At 47.0% G+C, this 15,833-nt stretch overlaps 1 protein-coding gene across 1 annotated transcript; it reads left to right on the top strand.

Annotated features, from left to right (window-relative positions):
- The first annotated feature begins 5,591 nt into the window (after positions 1-5,591).
- rps15a (ribosomal protein S15a) lies at positions 5,592-8,805 on the top strand. Its single transcript, XM_023821721.2, has 5 exons — positions 5,592-5,680; positions 6,472-6,609; positions 6,737-6,816; positions 6,901-6,986; positions 8,671-8,805. The coding sequence occupies exons 2-5, from the start codon at positions 6,477-6,479 to the stop codon at positions 8,762-8,764; spliced, it is 393 nt and encodes a 130-aa protein (XP_023677489.1). The 5' UTR covers positions 5,592-5,680; positions 6,472-6,476; the 3' UTR covers positions 8,765-8,805.
- Positions 8,806-15,833: the final 7,028 nt, after the last annotated feature.

Genomic DNA, 15,833 nt, shown 5'->3' on the forward strand with positions numbered 1-15,833 from the left:
GTCAGAGTTGGTGTGTTGATGTGAGGTCACATAGAGCTGCGCAGTCCATGAAGACCAGCATCCATGAAACTGACATGGATGCCAGTTTGTCAGCAATGTGTAATCATGGTTACAGAATATCTAGTTTACATTTCATATAGCTGCCTTGTAGAATACACCTGCTCAATATTTCATTAAATACCGTTTGTGGTTTTAATAAAGGAGAGAATGAGATTTTTGTGACAGTTGAACTGTGCAGCATGTATGATGATGGTAATCTCAAGCTTTGTTGAGTTGATCAGGCGCAATAGCCCAATATTAAACCAATTTCCAGCAGATTCAAACTTATTTTTTGGTTAGGGAAAAACATGCGTTGTTTACAATGTAGTTTAATGCACAGTGGACCACTCAGTACTGACATACGTTCTGACAAATCATATGTCAAATACCGTTTGTACATTTAATGTGTGCGTACATAGGCTAGGGGTGGGCGATATCATAGCAATATTATATCGCTCATCCGGAATAATCACCAGGACTTAAGATGACAGGCGAAACATTTGGCCGGACGCCAGCTTTTCGGACATTTATTTTCACCCACAATTTGTTAAGCAGATTAGTCAGGTTAGGTCATGTTGGGGAGCACGTGCTGATGCAGCGTGTTGCTGCACCCACCACACGGCAAAACTCCTTGGGATCCCAGCTGACAACCCCCCAGACCAGGGGTCACCAACTCCGGTCCTGGAGGGCTACTATCCAGTAGGTTTTCTATCCCACTTGGCTTCTGATGAGCCACACCTGCTCCTGGTATTTACCTGAGAACTAGTGTGGCTCATCAGAAGCCAGGTAGGATAGAAAACTTACTGGATAGTAGCCCTCCGGGACCGGAGTTGGTGACCCCTGCCCCAGACAGACACGCGGTCCAGTCCCACACCGAAAATGGCCATTCATCTGCCACAGCCAGGTGTTATGCGGCATCCCCTCGGCCTGGTCCAGCTGCTTGGGTCCTCAGCAATGAGGATCCTGTGAGCCGGATCACCCTCAGGGAAACGTGTCACATGGCCATAGTGCCACAACAGACGCTCCCTCAGTGCAAATAATGTGCCTCATTCGGGACTCCTCTAGCAACTGCTCCTTCGACACAAAGTCAAACCAGCGGTTCTCAAGGATTCTCCGAAGAGACACAGTACCGAAGGAGTCCAGTCTTCGTCTCAGCTCACTGGATAGCGTCCATGTCTCACAGCCATACAGCAAATCAGGGAGCACCAGGACTCTAAAGACTTGGACCTTTGACCCCTTGCAAAGATATCGGGAACGTCACACACCCCTACCCAGCGACCTCATGACCTCCCATACTCTCCCAATCTGTCTGCTGACTTCATAGGAAGAGTCACCAGAGACATGAATGTCGCTGCCGAGGTAAATCTCTTGACAAGGTCGACATTCTCCCCGCAGACAGACACACTACTGATGGCTGTGCCTAAGAAGTCATTAAATGCCTGGATCTTGGTCTTAATCCAGGACACCTGCGATCCCAGACACTCAGACTCCTCGCTCAGTCTCTCGAGAGCCTGATCAGAGCCTCCATTGACTCCGCTAAGATCACAGCATCGTCAGCGAAGTCAAGATCAGTAAATCTTTCTTCACCAATGGACGCCCCACCGATGCCGGACCCCACTACCCTGCCCAGCACCCAGTCCATACAAGCATTGAACAGAGTAGGAGCAAGAGCACACCCCTGGCGAACCCCAGAATCAACTGGGAAGAACACGGAGGTTCTCCCTCCTCTCTACACAACACTCACAGTACCCGTGTACAGGCCGGCCATGATGTCCAGCAACTTCGGGGGGATCCCGCAACATCTCAGGATGTCCCACAGGACTTCTTAGGTGTAAAACCAGACTGCTCCGGTCGCTGATAGGCGAGCAAGTGATCATGGATCCTGTCAAGGATGATCCTAGCAAGGACCTTAACCGGCACTGAACGCAGTGTTATCCCCCTGTAGTTGCCAGAATCCAGGCGATCACCCTTCCCTTTCCAGATAGGGACTACAAGTCCTGCTTTCCAGTCAGTTGGGATGACGCCTGCCACATGCCAGGAGGACAGCTTTACCACCTGCCTGGAGAAGTTCACCCTGGATACCACAAATCCCTGTGGCCTTCCCCCAGCTGATTGGAGGATCAGCTTCGAGAACCGTGGACCCAGAGATGTCCAGCGTCCTAGCTGGAGGGTCAGCTTTAAGCAACTGCTCAAAGTAGCCGGCCCAGCGGGTTCACAACTGCAGTGTCATCTGTAAGGACCGTTCCATCACCCACCCTGACTGTAAGTCTCAGAGGAACAGATTCAGATGTGCGTAATGCTTTGATTCCTCTGTAAGCAGGACGTGGGTCACTAGACCACAGTCCAGAGCGACTCCTCTCGCTAATATCCAGGGTGCCCTGCGAGATGAAACACCTCCTTCTGGGAACATTGGCAACACCAACACTGCCCTCGGCAACCTTCAGGGTCTTATCACAGAAGGTCTCCCACATCACATTAGAGTCAGCAGTCGCGCCCAAGTCTGCAAGTTCCTCACAAAAACTGTGTGCAAACTCATCAGAAACAGCTTGATCTTGGAGTCTGGCCAAATCCAGCCTCATTCTCTTAATAGGTGGTAGCCTACTGGGTCTAAGCTGAATCTTCAGAGTAGCAACAACAAGTCTGTGGTCAGAATTCATAAACTGGGCACTTCTGTAGACCATGCAGTTCTGCAGGAGCCTCCAGCATATGCCCACAAGGATGCGATCGAACTCCTTCGCTGCACCACCAGTACTGTTGTACCAAGACCAACGAAGCGGCTCAGGGCATTGGAACCAGGATCCAGCTACCCGCAGCCCCTGACCTTTCACAAAGTCAAGGAACATGGCACCATGGCGCCTTCCTGTGGTGGGCTGCAGCAAAACTACTCCCATGGAGAGCAGAAGGGTATTGTGGCTGTTTATTTTGAGCTGTTGTGAGTTGTTTTACGGTGGCTAGAGTGCCAATCCTGCTACCAATACCCAAATTTTTTCCCCCTGCAAGTTGGAGAACCACTTGCAGGGCAGGATGCAGTTTAACGTTATATCCAGGTATACCAGAACAGTATTATGTGGTGTGCCCCGCTACGGTGCATATCGCACTGACATATACCAAACCATAGTATACCAAAACAGTATTATGTGGTGTGCCCCGCTACAGTGCACATGGCACTGACATATACCAAACTATAGTATACCAAAACAATATTATGTGGTGCATATCGCACTAAAGTATACCAAACCATGTGATACCACAACAGTATTACGTGGTGTGCTCTGATAACCAAATTTAATAAACATAAAGACACGCCAAATTTATACAGATTACTAAGTTTTGGGTGTCACAAAATGCATCTCGTTAATCTTTTAGTCATATTACTAATCTGCTTAACAAAAAATAAACGTATATTCAGCTGAGTAGGTGGTTCTTCAATGTGGCCCAGGACACATTCACTTCACACTGTTATAACAATTTGCCCATATGCGTCCCGAATGCGATCTGAGCGATCCGATCTCAATGCATCCTCAGTGCCTTTTGGGAGCGTCCACATCTGTATTTAGCGCTGTCCATTTGTAATCGGATCACCCAGGACACATGTTAGGTTCCCCAAAAACCTAGCTACAGCACTGCGCTAAAACGTGCTTTTGCAGCAGGAGTCTGCAAGTGCCAAGAGGAGCGACTGAGCTGCGCTGTATCTTGGGAAGTTCGAGCTCCTGCGTTTTAAATTTAACCTAACACACAAATTTAAGTCAAAGATACATTAGTAATAAATGTAATGTATTAATTTACGTTCTGGGCCACTTCTGGCAAATGTGTGGCACTGCTGGCCTGGTTCCGGCACTGGCAAATGGGTGTATGCCAAAAGTGGCCCACTTGTGATTAGACAAATGTGGCCCAAATGTCACAAAACACATATGGGCCACATGTTAAATACTTTATTAAAAAAATAGTTATATGGCTCTGGCCCACTTCTGGCAAAGGTATGGCAAATGTACACTTGTGCTTATGGAAAAAGAAATGTTTTCTAGATGTAACGAGTGTGCTATTTGGACAGAGACAGAGCACATTACATTATTTAAATGCATTATTAAACACTTATACAACATTATAATGAACTAATATGTTTCATTGTAGTACTAGCTGCATTATTTTAGGGCCAACACGCAGCTAACATTGTTTTTCCGTGGTTGCTCACTGCATCAAATAAATTGTAATAGGACCAATAAAATGATTGTAATGGAATCTATAAGGAAGGGTGGTTTTTTGTTTTAATTCAATTGGTCTGTCAATATTTGAACTGCACAATGATTTTTGATGCATCTCAATACTGGTAAAGTATTTACACTTTATGCAGCTGGGAATGGGGCTACTTCCAGCAAAACACTTTCCTAGTGGTAGGTGCATGAAAAGCAGGGTGTGTTGGTGGTCTAGTGGGTAGGATGCTTGTCTCTGAACCAAGAGGTTGTGGGTTTGAGTCCCACCTATATAAGCATTGGCTCCCCAAGCAAGACCCTTAATCCAAAGTTGAAAATGGAAGTTGCTGTGGATATGAGTGTCTGTTAAATGCCATAAATGTAAAGGCTGCCTCCACCTCAAGAGGACAGTACCCACCCAGCACCAGATGTCCGTGGATGTTGTTTTGTTTTTTTTTCTCAAATTCAAAATCCTTGAAGACATTGCACTTTTGTTGTTTTTAAACACATTTGAAGCCTGATCAGGGACTGTATGCAGTTCCTGTTGAAAAGTAGCTCTTACGAGGTTAACATCTGTGAGGTTCAGAAACTGGTAATGGGCCATAATATGGCCAGATCTCAAACAGAGCCAGATGTGTCAACCTGATGCGGAAAGAAAGAGCGGTCGACTCAATCGCCATCATTCCATGTGGTATGTGGACCAGATGAAAATGTGTGATGTGGGCCACATCCGGGCCAGAAAGATTTTGCTATCTGGGTAATGTATCTGATTACTTGTGGAATAAATAATGGATGAGCTGCATCTTAATGCAACTAGCATTGCTTTATAATTGAGTCATTGCCCCGTGGATCGTAGTCGAATCGAATCGTGAGGCTTGTGGAGAGTCACAGGAAAACCCATATGCATAGAGAGAAGGCTGCTTCTCACAGGAAATTATATTGATCTACAGTGGCATCTAGTGTTCACATGGTGCAAAAAAATTAAAAAAGAATTTTTAGTAATATACAGCTTATATAAAAAGCTAAAGTTCCACATTCAATCCACTTCACAGGGATACACAAAAATGGAATATAGTCCGATGTGGGTTTTGTGTTTTTGTAAATGACTGTTGACAGCCCTAGATCTAATCTTGTTTAGGGTAAATATTTGTTCAATTATTTCCCCTGCAGTTCTTATGTAGGGATTTCGGAGAGTGTCGGAGAGAGGAGAGCTCACGTCACCACCGACACTAAATCACCTATCCCCCACCTAGGATTGCATTATTTTACAAAAAGGTATTTGTGGTTTAAAAATCCCATGCGCAGTTATTTACAGTCAATGAGCTGTCATTTCTATCAGAGTAGTTTCAAGTCTGACAACATCTCGCGAGAGCTCACCTCGCGGGAACGGGGTTTCCCATAATGCACCACGCGACGGATCTTCCTCCTCTTTCCGCCATATTACAGATCTGGTAAGGATGGCCAATTTGATATATCATTTTCAATCTCCTTAGTATCAGTGTCATCCCAGTATTAGCGGGTCGCCATTTACAAATAATTACAAGATGAATTTAATGGTTACGTGGTGGTTTAGTTTTGGTGCCGGTCGATATGCTCTTTATATGTAATTGTTTGCTGAATTTGTCATCGCCCGGGTACCTGGTTCCTGTGTGCTGGACACATTGATACGTGTAGTCGTGATACAACAAGCTGTTGCTGCTAAAATAATCAACGGTTTTCATGAAAAGGACACGGTTGGTTCAGTCCGACCCGAAATCCGTCGTGATTCATGTGGGCCTGTTGGTCAGGAGTAAGCATAGAGCAACTCGCTAGCCAACCGCTAGCCGGGGTTTGGGACAGGGATGCCAGGCTGCAGGGAGCACGATGTCCGCCTTTTCCTGCTTAAATAATGGGCATGTTTCCTCACTTTGTGCCGCCACAGTTTGTTTCCGAAGACTGGCTCGGGTGAAGTGCTCGCTAATGACAGAGCTGGTTAGTTAGCTGGCTGCTGGTTAGTTCGTTTGCTGCTAGTTCTCAGTTTGTTCTTACCGGCTGAGCCGTTAGTGTACTGGGTTCTTTTCTCCCAGGTGTTTAAGACACATGGTGGTTAAAATGTCGGTATTGATAAACCTAGAGGGATGGAGAGTCCAGGGCCCCGTTTCGAGCAGCAGTCTGTGTGCATGTAGGCTTCCTTCGTGTTCGGGACATGCCTCGCCCGGCGCCGCCCGTAGGCTCACGGGCATCCTCTCCGGCTCCCCCACAGGCACCATGGTGCGCATGAACGTCCTCGCCGACGCGCTGAAAAGCATCAACAATGCAGAGAAACGCGGCAAGCGCCAGGTCCTGATCCGGCCCTGCTCCAAGGTCATCGTCCGCTTCCTGACCGTCATGATGAAGCACGGTGAGTGCTCCTCCAGGAGATGCTGCCCTCCCCGCTGCACGGCGTGCTCAGGGTGTCCCACCTAGTTGTCCCGTGCAGAGTGACACGTGGGTCCAGGCTGACACTTCTCCCTGATTTGCTTCCCCAGGCTACATCGGCGAGTTTGAGATTATCGACGATCACAGGGCTGGCAAAATAGTTGTGAATCTCACAGGCAGACTAAATAAGGTAAGGGGGCTGTCTCACTGCAAGCACAGCCAGTGGTCCGGGGTGCATGGTGGGTCTCCCGTGACGCTCTCCTCTCTCCCGCAGTGTGGGGTCATCAGCCCACGCTTTGATGTCCAGCTTAAAGACCTTGAGAAGTGGCAGAACAACCTGTTGCCCTCCAGACAGTTCGGGTGAGTGTGTGCTCATGGTCCCCACAATGGGTTACAGTAGCGCTCATTCTGCTGATGCGGTCTCATTTGGGGATGCTGTCAAAGTAGCCCGGCTCGGTTATCATGGGCTATAAAGATACCTTTATATGTGTACCATTAGGGAGGCCAGTACATGTGTGTATTTGGATGAGAGCAGATTTTGGAGCATTTGGGGCTAAGGGTCTTGCTCTAGTGTCCACCAGCGGGGCATGGGATTCAAACTCATGACCTTCTGGGGCCATACGTGCACATCCCTGTTAGTGTGATAGTTGGGTTTTTAAAATAATGCTGTTCTGTACTGCATGGTTCAGAGAGAGGTGAGAACCTGAAAAGTTCCATAAGTCCCAGGCTTGGTAAACCAAGAAATCAGTGTTTTGTATAGTGATTAGTCCAGCCTGATGAAGGGTCTGTCACTGAGACAGTGCCAGCGTGTTGCTCAAAGCTGTGTGCCTGTGTCACGTTTTAAAGGGGCTGGCAAGTGACGCCACTGTGCTCACAAGTGTCGCTCCCAGGCTGGACCGGAAGCGGTTTCATTCACACGAATCTCCCTGTTTGCTCCTGGTTGATAGTTCGACCCCATTATGGCAGCTCTGCTGAAACCCTTTGTGCATCGTCAGCACAGGTGATGTCTTTGGAGGGTACAGTGCTACGCTGGACGGCTTCACAGTTCAAAGCAAAGTTCCCTTATTTTTTGTATTCGTTTAATCACACCTGTTTAGCACTCAAATGCTAAACACTCATTAAAACCACTTTTCAGGGCTGCTTCAGTCTATTACATTTCCAAACATTTGCCTTGGGTCTTTCAACAGTACTCAGTTTGTGCCTCTAGTGTAATCACTGTGTTGGAACTACAGTGCTGGCGTTGGTGGAATTTTGTATTATGTTAATTTCCTTTAGTGTGATGCTGCTCCCAAATGTTCTGTTTATTGGGCTTTAACCTGGAACGGCTCCTTTATGTTTGACTGTAGACCATGTTGCCTACTGATGTCCTGCTGTGGGAGACGTTGTTTTCCTTCACTATCAGTGTATCGATGCTGCACACCTCCTGATTCATTTTCCTGTGTTTCCTCTTAAGTGGTAGCCTGAGATTTATTTGTCATGTTCAGCCTGTAGGAATCCATACCTTTTTCTTTTGTCCCGGCATAAGGGCCGTGAGTGGTGGTTGTCTCCAGCTCCCATTTAGTGTCTGATATCAGCTAGATAGCTCTCCCACAGCAGCAGTGATTTATGGGAAAACAGGGAGGCAGCCCCGGTACACCGCAAATAATTTGTCATGGGGATGGTTAAAATTCACAGAAGGCAACCAGTTACAATCAGGAGTACAGGCAGCACTGGCTTATAGGGATTGGAAATGTTTCCTTTGTGAGTCAGAGAGCAGATGTGCATTCGGGTACATCTTTATAAACTGAAACATATTTGCTATGTTTGACATCTGTACAAGATGAAGTGTTCTTCATGGAGGTGTGTGGTGATGCTTGCCGTGAAGACTGCATTTTTCTGAATTCACACACAACATTGCTATAAAAATTTTATGGGCTCCTGTACTCAGTATAATGTGGTATTACCGTAACTGTTCCAGTATTTGTCATGCTTGGCCCCAAGCTACCTGGTCCATCTTTCATTGCATTTACCGTAAAGAGCCAATGCTTCGCCTGTCTCCCAACAGGTACATTGTGCTGACGACCTCGGCTGGCATCATGGACCACGAAGAAGCCAGGCGGAAGCACACAGGAGGGAAAATCCTCGGCTTCTTTTTCTAAGTCGTGTAGATGCTGGCCAAATAAAGTGCTTTGATTCCACATGTTTGCGGAGTGGTCCTCTGCTTGCTCGCCGATGTCCTGCCGCCGAAGCGCCCAGGCTGTCCTGCTCCTCTGGCCAGGCGCGCGTTGCTGGAGTTACTCGGATTCCTTCTCTCAGTTCTTTATTTGTGCATCTGCTGTTACTGAAACCTTATCGTTTGCTTTCAGCTGGTTCCTCTGTCCGTCTTTGGCCGTAGCTGACAGCTGATGAGAATGCAAATGTCTTTGAGGTCCCGAAGACTTCATTTATCAGGGTTCTTTGTACGAACAGGTAACATCTGATTGCCAGTAGAGTTCATGAAAAGGCTGAGATCACTAACTTATCTCACATTGGAACTGCAGTCATGATGTAAAATCACAGTTAAGTGTATGTAGTTTTTTTGGTGTTTCACCTGCGTTGTGCATGTGTTCAGTTAGATCAGGATGCCTTTGTCCTGCAGGCTGGCTTTGCAGTCCATGGATGCCTGACTTGTGGTTTGTACAGTATTGGGCAAGTCTTAGCCAGTCAGTGGAAATCTATGTATCTAGGTTTGAAGTGTTAGCTCAGAAAAACAATTGGCTTGTTGGCTCACTAGCACACCCCCTCCCTCAGGGACACCCCAACCATTACATGTATTTAATACATTTCACCACCAACTCAATTAAGTTAAAAACTAGACAAATAGTAGGGTGACCTTAGAGATCTTGAAATGGCTAAGCTAACACAAAACCAATATGTATGTCATTTAAACATTTTCTTTGCCTAAGATTTTTAAGGGACATAATCATTTTGGGTACCCCCCCCCTTCCCTAGTAACCTTAGATCAAGATTCCCAGATCATGTTCTGGAGGGCCAGAATCCAACACAGCAGATTTGACTGTTCAAACACACCCATTAAACCTGGTAATTAGCTGTTTAAGGTGGGTTTCAGCAGGGAATTCTGTTAACCATTTGGGGAGCCCTCATCTGCATTCATGTGTGTGTGTGTGTGTGTGTTGCATAGATCACATTTGAGGACCAAATTGTCCCCAAAGTGTATTAAAACCTGAAATTTTTAGGGACATCTTTTGAGGACCCATGTGGATAACCTCAGTTTTATAAAATTCTGAATGCAATCAAAAAAGTAAAAATGCCAAAACTCTTGTATTTGAGTTGGTCACTTATGGTTAAGGATAGGGATGGGTAGAGGTTAAGGGTGTTGTGATTGGAATTAGAGTGTCGGAGTCGAAATTAATGGATGGTCCCCATTTAGATAGGCAGACTGATGGCTTCCGGTTGAAGCTGCAAGCAAGGTTCTAAACCTGATAATCCAGCTTGGTGAATAGCTTTAAAAGGTCTCTACTGCAATTCTACGTAAGTGTTTACATGTAGAACATTGTCACAAGGAAATTAGCTGCTAGACAGCAAAGTGAGTTCTTCCTTTTTCCTGTCCCCACATGGTGGCACTGGTGAGGCAGTTCATTAAAATAAGATGGGTTTTGAAATGAGTTAGAGGATGAACAGTGGTACAGCAGCAGGGCAGACAGGAGGAATGTCACAGGCGGAAGGGGGGGGGGATGTTGCGGGCATTAAGATAGGTGGAATATCTTGATATTTTTGGGTCTCTAGGCAGCACAACCCAGGAGGGGTTGGGGAATAAAATGTGCTAAATTAGCTAAAGTAGGGGAGACTAGAGGCAGCGTAAACAGTTAGGTGAGTGCAGTATGTAAGCTCCAGCAGACGTGGCTATGGCAGCGTAAGTAGGAGGGAGAGGCAGGTGGGAACACAGGCATGGGGAGTCCCTGAAATGTCAGCACTCCAATTCAACAAGGGGGGGGGTGAAGATAGAGTGACAACACTGACAGTTCAGTTCATCCAAAGCCAATGGCACCGACTGATTATGTGTGTTTTTAGTCTAGGCTTGTATATTGAGAGTGAGCCTGAATCTCGCACATCCGCTGGAAGACTTGCACAGCTGCAAAGCTCTATAGGAGAATGCGCCCTGCAGCCTGCCATAATTCTTTCTGCCCTGGGTACTAATAGATATCCTGCTCCTTGAATTTGAAGCAAGTGAGGAGGGCTGTGAGAGACCAGTAGATCTCTAAGGTATTCTGGTGCAAGGCCATTCGGTGCTTTATAAATTAACAGCAGTATTTTGTAGTTAATCCAAGACTTAATTGGAAGCCAGTGAAGGGACCATAGAACAGGGCTAATATGATCAATTTTTTTTAGTGTTTGTAAGAACTCTGGCGGCTGCGTTTTGTACTAGCTGATGTTCATGTAAGGATCCAGATGCGCAAACAGAAAGGAGGGCATTACAGTAGTCCAGTCTGGAAGATATAAAGGCATGTAGTTTTTCTCCATCATGAAAGGAGAGCATCTTCCGAAGCTTATGTTCCATAGATGGTAGAAAAGAATTCTAGTAATACTTCATATGTGAGCATAGAAACATAGATCTGAATCAACCGGGACACCAAGATCCCTGACAACTGTGATAAGCTGAGTAGGAAGACCACCACGGTTGAGGCTGTCAAACTGTGTGTCATCAGCATAACAATGAAACCCTGCACCATGATCTCTAATAATGTTAACAAGTGGTAGCATATGTAAAATGAACAGTAGCGGGCCCAGCTCTGATCCCTGTGGGACACTATATTTGACTTTGGTGGGCTTGGAAGAGTCATTGTTCATGTAGACAAACTGATAACCATCAGTTACAAGTTATTTAAAAGCTGTGATGATGAAGATGATATGCAATTGAGGCAGCCCACAGGTAGGGGGCAGTGCATCACCACTGTCTGAGCTATGAGATTGCACTTTGCCTGTACCCAGTGTGTGCAATGTTGTGGTGCTAGTGTGGGGGGGGGGGGACTCCTTGTGGGGTAGGATGGCTGCCTGCCAGGATATAGTCATGGATAATTGAAAATTTCACTGTTAAAATATAAATACAAAGGCATTAGCCTTAAGCTCCAGAAGAATTATAAAGCTGTCGGCTGGGTGGTAGCTGGGTGGGGAGGCTGGAAAGTGATGGCTGTGCTGGAGAAACTGGGAGATGAAGGCAGGTGGAAGCATCCAGGAGTGGAGTTTTGTCTAAGGACCTGGAACCCTGGGCTATTCCCGCCAGCAGGGGGTGGTTTGGTTTAGACGGTTGCTCTAGTTTTTGGTGTGGGATTCCATTAGGTTTAGGCTTAGGCTTAGGGTTAGGGTTAGGCATACTGAGGCGCTTCTATGTGAAGTGATGTACAGCTTGGGTGAATGCCGGTGGCAGCCTGAACAAACACCTGTTACGTCTCTCAATCTTGCTGAACACAACAGAATTCTCCTTCTGCTTCACATGGTTTAAACATGAGAAGCTTCCAGGTTTATCTGCAGGACATCTCCATGTGAGGCTTCATCAGTAACGTGATCCCATATGGCAGTTTGTCTGACACTGAGGTTTGTGTGTCTTCGGGCCTCCTTGGGGGATCTGGGGGAACCCTGCGTTGTGCTTTGTGGGCGCTGGGGGGTCTTTTAACACACGTGATTGGCCACAGGGTCTAGGTAAAAGCATCCTATCAGTGTGCAGCACTTGTGTTGATGCCTCTGTGCAGCTGCGTGGGATTGGCGCCAGCTGAGATGGCCGTTCCCATGACGTAACAGCCCACGGCATCCGCAGCTGCCGGCCGACACATCTGGCGGCTGTGTAGCACGTGGAGGTGCCGTGGGGGGGGGGGGTCTCTGTCTGGCTCAGGGCCTCGACCACCTGCTGCAGCAGGACACTGTGAGGTCTTTGCTGCTCAAAATAATTTCATTCCCTGCTTTACCAGGATTTCATTCTACTTTAATGGCGTGATTTGTCATGCTGTCTGTAATTTTGTGATGTGTTGTTTTAAGTAGTTAATTAGTGTCGAATCAAGGAAAAATGCCCCCCTCTAAACAAAACTAGGTTCTGGTGACATGGTTCCTTCTCTTTAACGAGAGTTTTCAGAGTCCATTACGAGGCACGGGAACATTTGTACTATAGATCATTGCTGTCCCTAAGAGCGCAGTGTAAGAGCGCAGTGTAATAGCGCAGTGTAACGGCAATCTTGCCACCCCAACTGGTGCAGTGTCACACTGTCTTTTGTCTCCCTCGTAAATATCCATTCTGAAGACCATAAAAAGTCTCAGTAAAATGGGGACAAAATGATAACTAATATGGCTAATTTCCTCACAGAATAATATATGATTCAAAGAAATGACTCTATCCCATCCACAGCTATAAATAAAAGAACGATGCATGAACCCTGGTTGGCACTCTGGTTGGTAAGACGCCGAAATAGTTCTTACAGTCTCCTAACAGCTCGGGGATTCATGCCACTTAACGCTGGAGTGCATCTGGTGGCAGACACCAGGGAGGGACTAATCGCTGCCTAGGGAGCCGACAAAGCCGGGTGAGATCAGGCCTAAGAGGAGCGCAAGAACATCAGCATGAACTTCAGCATGGTGTTCTGGGTAAGTGCTGAGAGACCCTCAGGAAAGGAAATCCAAGCCATACACCTAGTGCTAGACCTAACTCTAACCCCAACCTTAAAGCCTAACTCTAATAGCAACACTAACCCTACAGGGGGAGCTATGAGTCTATATGAACACAAATTTGTAGGCCTCTTGATGTGTATATCATTCATGACACCAGAGGGCACCACTCTTCTTGGCACACAGATGTTTTGGGGAGCAGATGCTATTTGTACATAATCCCTTACTTTCTCCCATGGCTACAGCTGTCTGTTTTTGTCCAAGGTGAGCTTCAGCGTCCCCTGATCTCCTGGGTCACCACATCAGTCCCGTGCTACTGCAGAAATGGTAGAAGAAATGTGACAGATGTATCGACAGCGGGCTCCTTTCTGGGTGCTGAACCAGCAACCTGCTGATGTGGTCCTGTCCTTAAGCTGCTGGTTCCCCACAGTTCCCAGTCATGGAGGTAGAGAGAGAACGGATCGAAGGGCCGGGCAGCCAGACTGGGGCAGGTGTTTCCACCGGAGTCACAACAATGATCTTAATGACCGTTTTAATAATTGCACCGTCCAGACAGTCTTCTTAAAACACCTCATTGTTCCGTCACAGAGGATTTCACATGATCTGTTCATCGACGATGCAACACTTATCAAGAATCAGGTCAAAATTCAATGAAGGCTCAGTGGTGAAATGTTACCGCATCTGTGGTGGATCATTAACAAAAACGTAAAAGCTATCTGAGTGCGGACCCAGTTCTTGTCAATATGTCTTAATTATGACCAAACAATGCTAATAACCATCTCTTTAAGTGGATCTGACTGAGCTGAGTGTAAATGTACACCATACCAGGTCTACAGCCAGGGCAAGGCTAATGCGGATTTGACGTGTTTAGGGACCATGTTAGCAGCAGGCTGTGGAGCTACTGGTCTCCAGCGCCTTCCCCAATCCCAGCAATACCAGTACAGTGGTTTAGAGAACAGCCCTCCCACTGGTGGCTGCAGTGGCCCCACCTCCAGCCATTTCAGTACCTCCAGCATGCTTGCAAAATAAAAGCTTACGCTACATTTTCATCACAAAATAAAATTCTGTATGATGTTTTAAAAAAAGCTATTGATTGGTTCTGCCTTATAGCTGTAAAGGCCACAGAGGCGGTGGGCTGGTGCTGATGACAGCCAGGGGGTTCAGTAGTAAGTTGTCACTGAGCTAGAGGCCACTGTGGGTGTGGCATCCTGTTAGTGGGCGTGGCATCCTGCTAATGGGCGTTGACACCCTGTTTGTGGGCGTGGCAAATTGTTAGTGGGCAGGTCTGATCAGACAAAACCTCTTCATTGATGGCACCTTTGGCGAACGTAACCACACAGTGGGGTGACGGTCTACTGCGGGTGCAGCGAGTGGCACATCACGTGATGCGGCAGCGTTGCCCTGGAGACAGCCCAGCCTCCTGGCTCAGAGGACGGATGGCATGTAGATGGATTAGTCACCGTAAAAACCGCTTGGTCGGACCACGTTTCAGAGCAGGAATATGGTTGAAATGGGGGGGGGGATGGCATGCCTCCGTCTCTCTGGTGGAGTGAGCAGGCTTCTGCCCAAGAAGGCGCTGTTTACACCTGAGTCCTCTGGGGGGCGCCCTGAAGTGTACTGTTTAAACATGGTATTTGGGGGGGGGGGCAAGCCGATAGTATTCATTATTCCCTCACAGGACAGTTTAAAACCAACAGAAAAGAGCTTTTACAATAACTAGATCATTCAACCCCTGCAAACTACAGATACTCCAAACAAATATGGTTTATGGCGATTCTGGGACCTAGTGGCTTCAAAGCAGTATGGCAGTTTTCTGAAGAAAAGCGCATTTAATAACATAAACTGTGATCTCCTCCCATGGCCTGCAGACTTGCACGCATGATGTAAAAACCAACCGCGTTACTGCCGGCAGCCACTAGATGGCAGCGGCGGCTCTCGCTCAGCTGCGGCGCTGAAGCGGTCGCGGTCGATCTGTCGGAATGCCCTTTTTCCTGTATTCCGCCAGCGAGACTTTAAACACTAATTAAGATTGATCCTCAGATAAAAGAATTAATATTGAAATGGCAGAATCGGCCGGAATGAACATTTTCCCAGCGTCGCTAATCAAATTCTCTCTCTCCTCTATCAAGCCATCTGCTCTTCCTCTGAGTGAATATCAAAAAAGGCTTCATTCACCGACCCGAAACTAGGATGAATAGAACCACCCGTATTTAAGAGAATAACTGAAAAGTTATTTTTACTCAAAATGTAATTATGAGGTACACACCCCCACCTTTTACACATTCCTTTCTTTCTTACAGGATACAGATTTAATACAACCACTTTAATAGCGCCGCATTATTAACACGCAACACGGTGGCTACCCCTGCGTGTCCGGCTGGTTGGAAGCAGAAAACACGTGACGTGACTGATATCTGCCGCACGCCGCCGGCGGCCCCGTCCGAGACAAAGTGGAATCACTTTGGTAAGTCGGCGCCCTGGGGAACCTCGGGTCGTTACAGGAAAAGGGTGCCTAAGCCACCCCCCCACACAGGAGGAGCAGGTGGTGTCGCTCTGAGGAATTAAAAATAAAAAAAC

This window comes from Paramormyrops kingsleyae, chromosome 22 (genome assembly GCF_048594095.1).
Source record: "Paramormyrops kingsleyae isolate MSU_618 chromosome 22, PKINGS_0.4, whole genome shotgun sequence".
In the NCBI taxonomy this organism is placed as follows: Eukaryota; Metazoa; Chordata; class Actinopteri; order Osteoglossiformes; family Mormyridae; genus Paramormyrops; species Paramormyrops kingsleyae.

What these genes read in the sequence shown, in the direction of transcription:
- rps15a (XM_023821721.2), top strand. Translation starts at nt 6,477, where the DNA reads ATGGTGCGCATGAACGTCCTCGCCGACGCGCTGAAAAGCATCAACAAT. An exon ending in TCACAGGCAGACTAAATAAG is followed by an intron (nt 6,817 to 6,900) that starts GTAAGGGGGCTG and finishes TCTCTCCCGCAG; the next exon opens with TGTGGGGTCATCAGCCCACG. An exon ending in TTGCCCTCCAGACAGTTCGG is followed by an intron (nt 6,987 to 8,670) that starts GTGAGTGTGTGC and finishes GTCTCCCAACAG; the next exon opens with GTACATTGTGCTGACGACCT.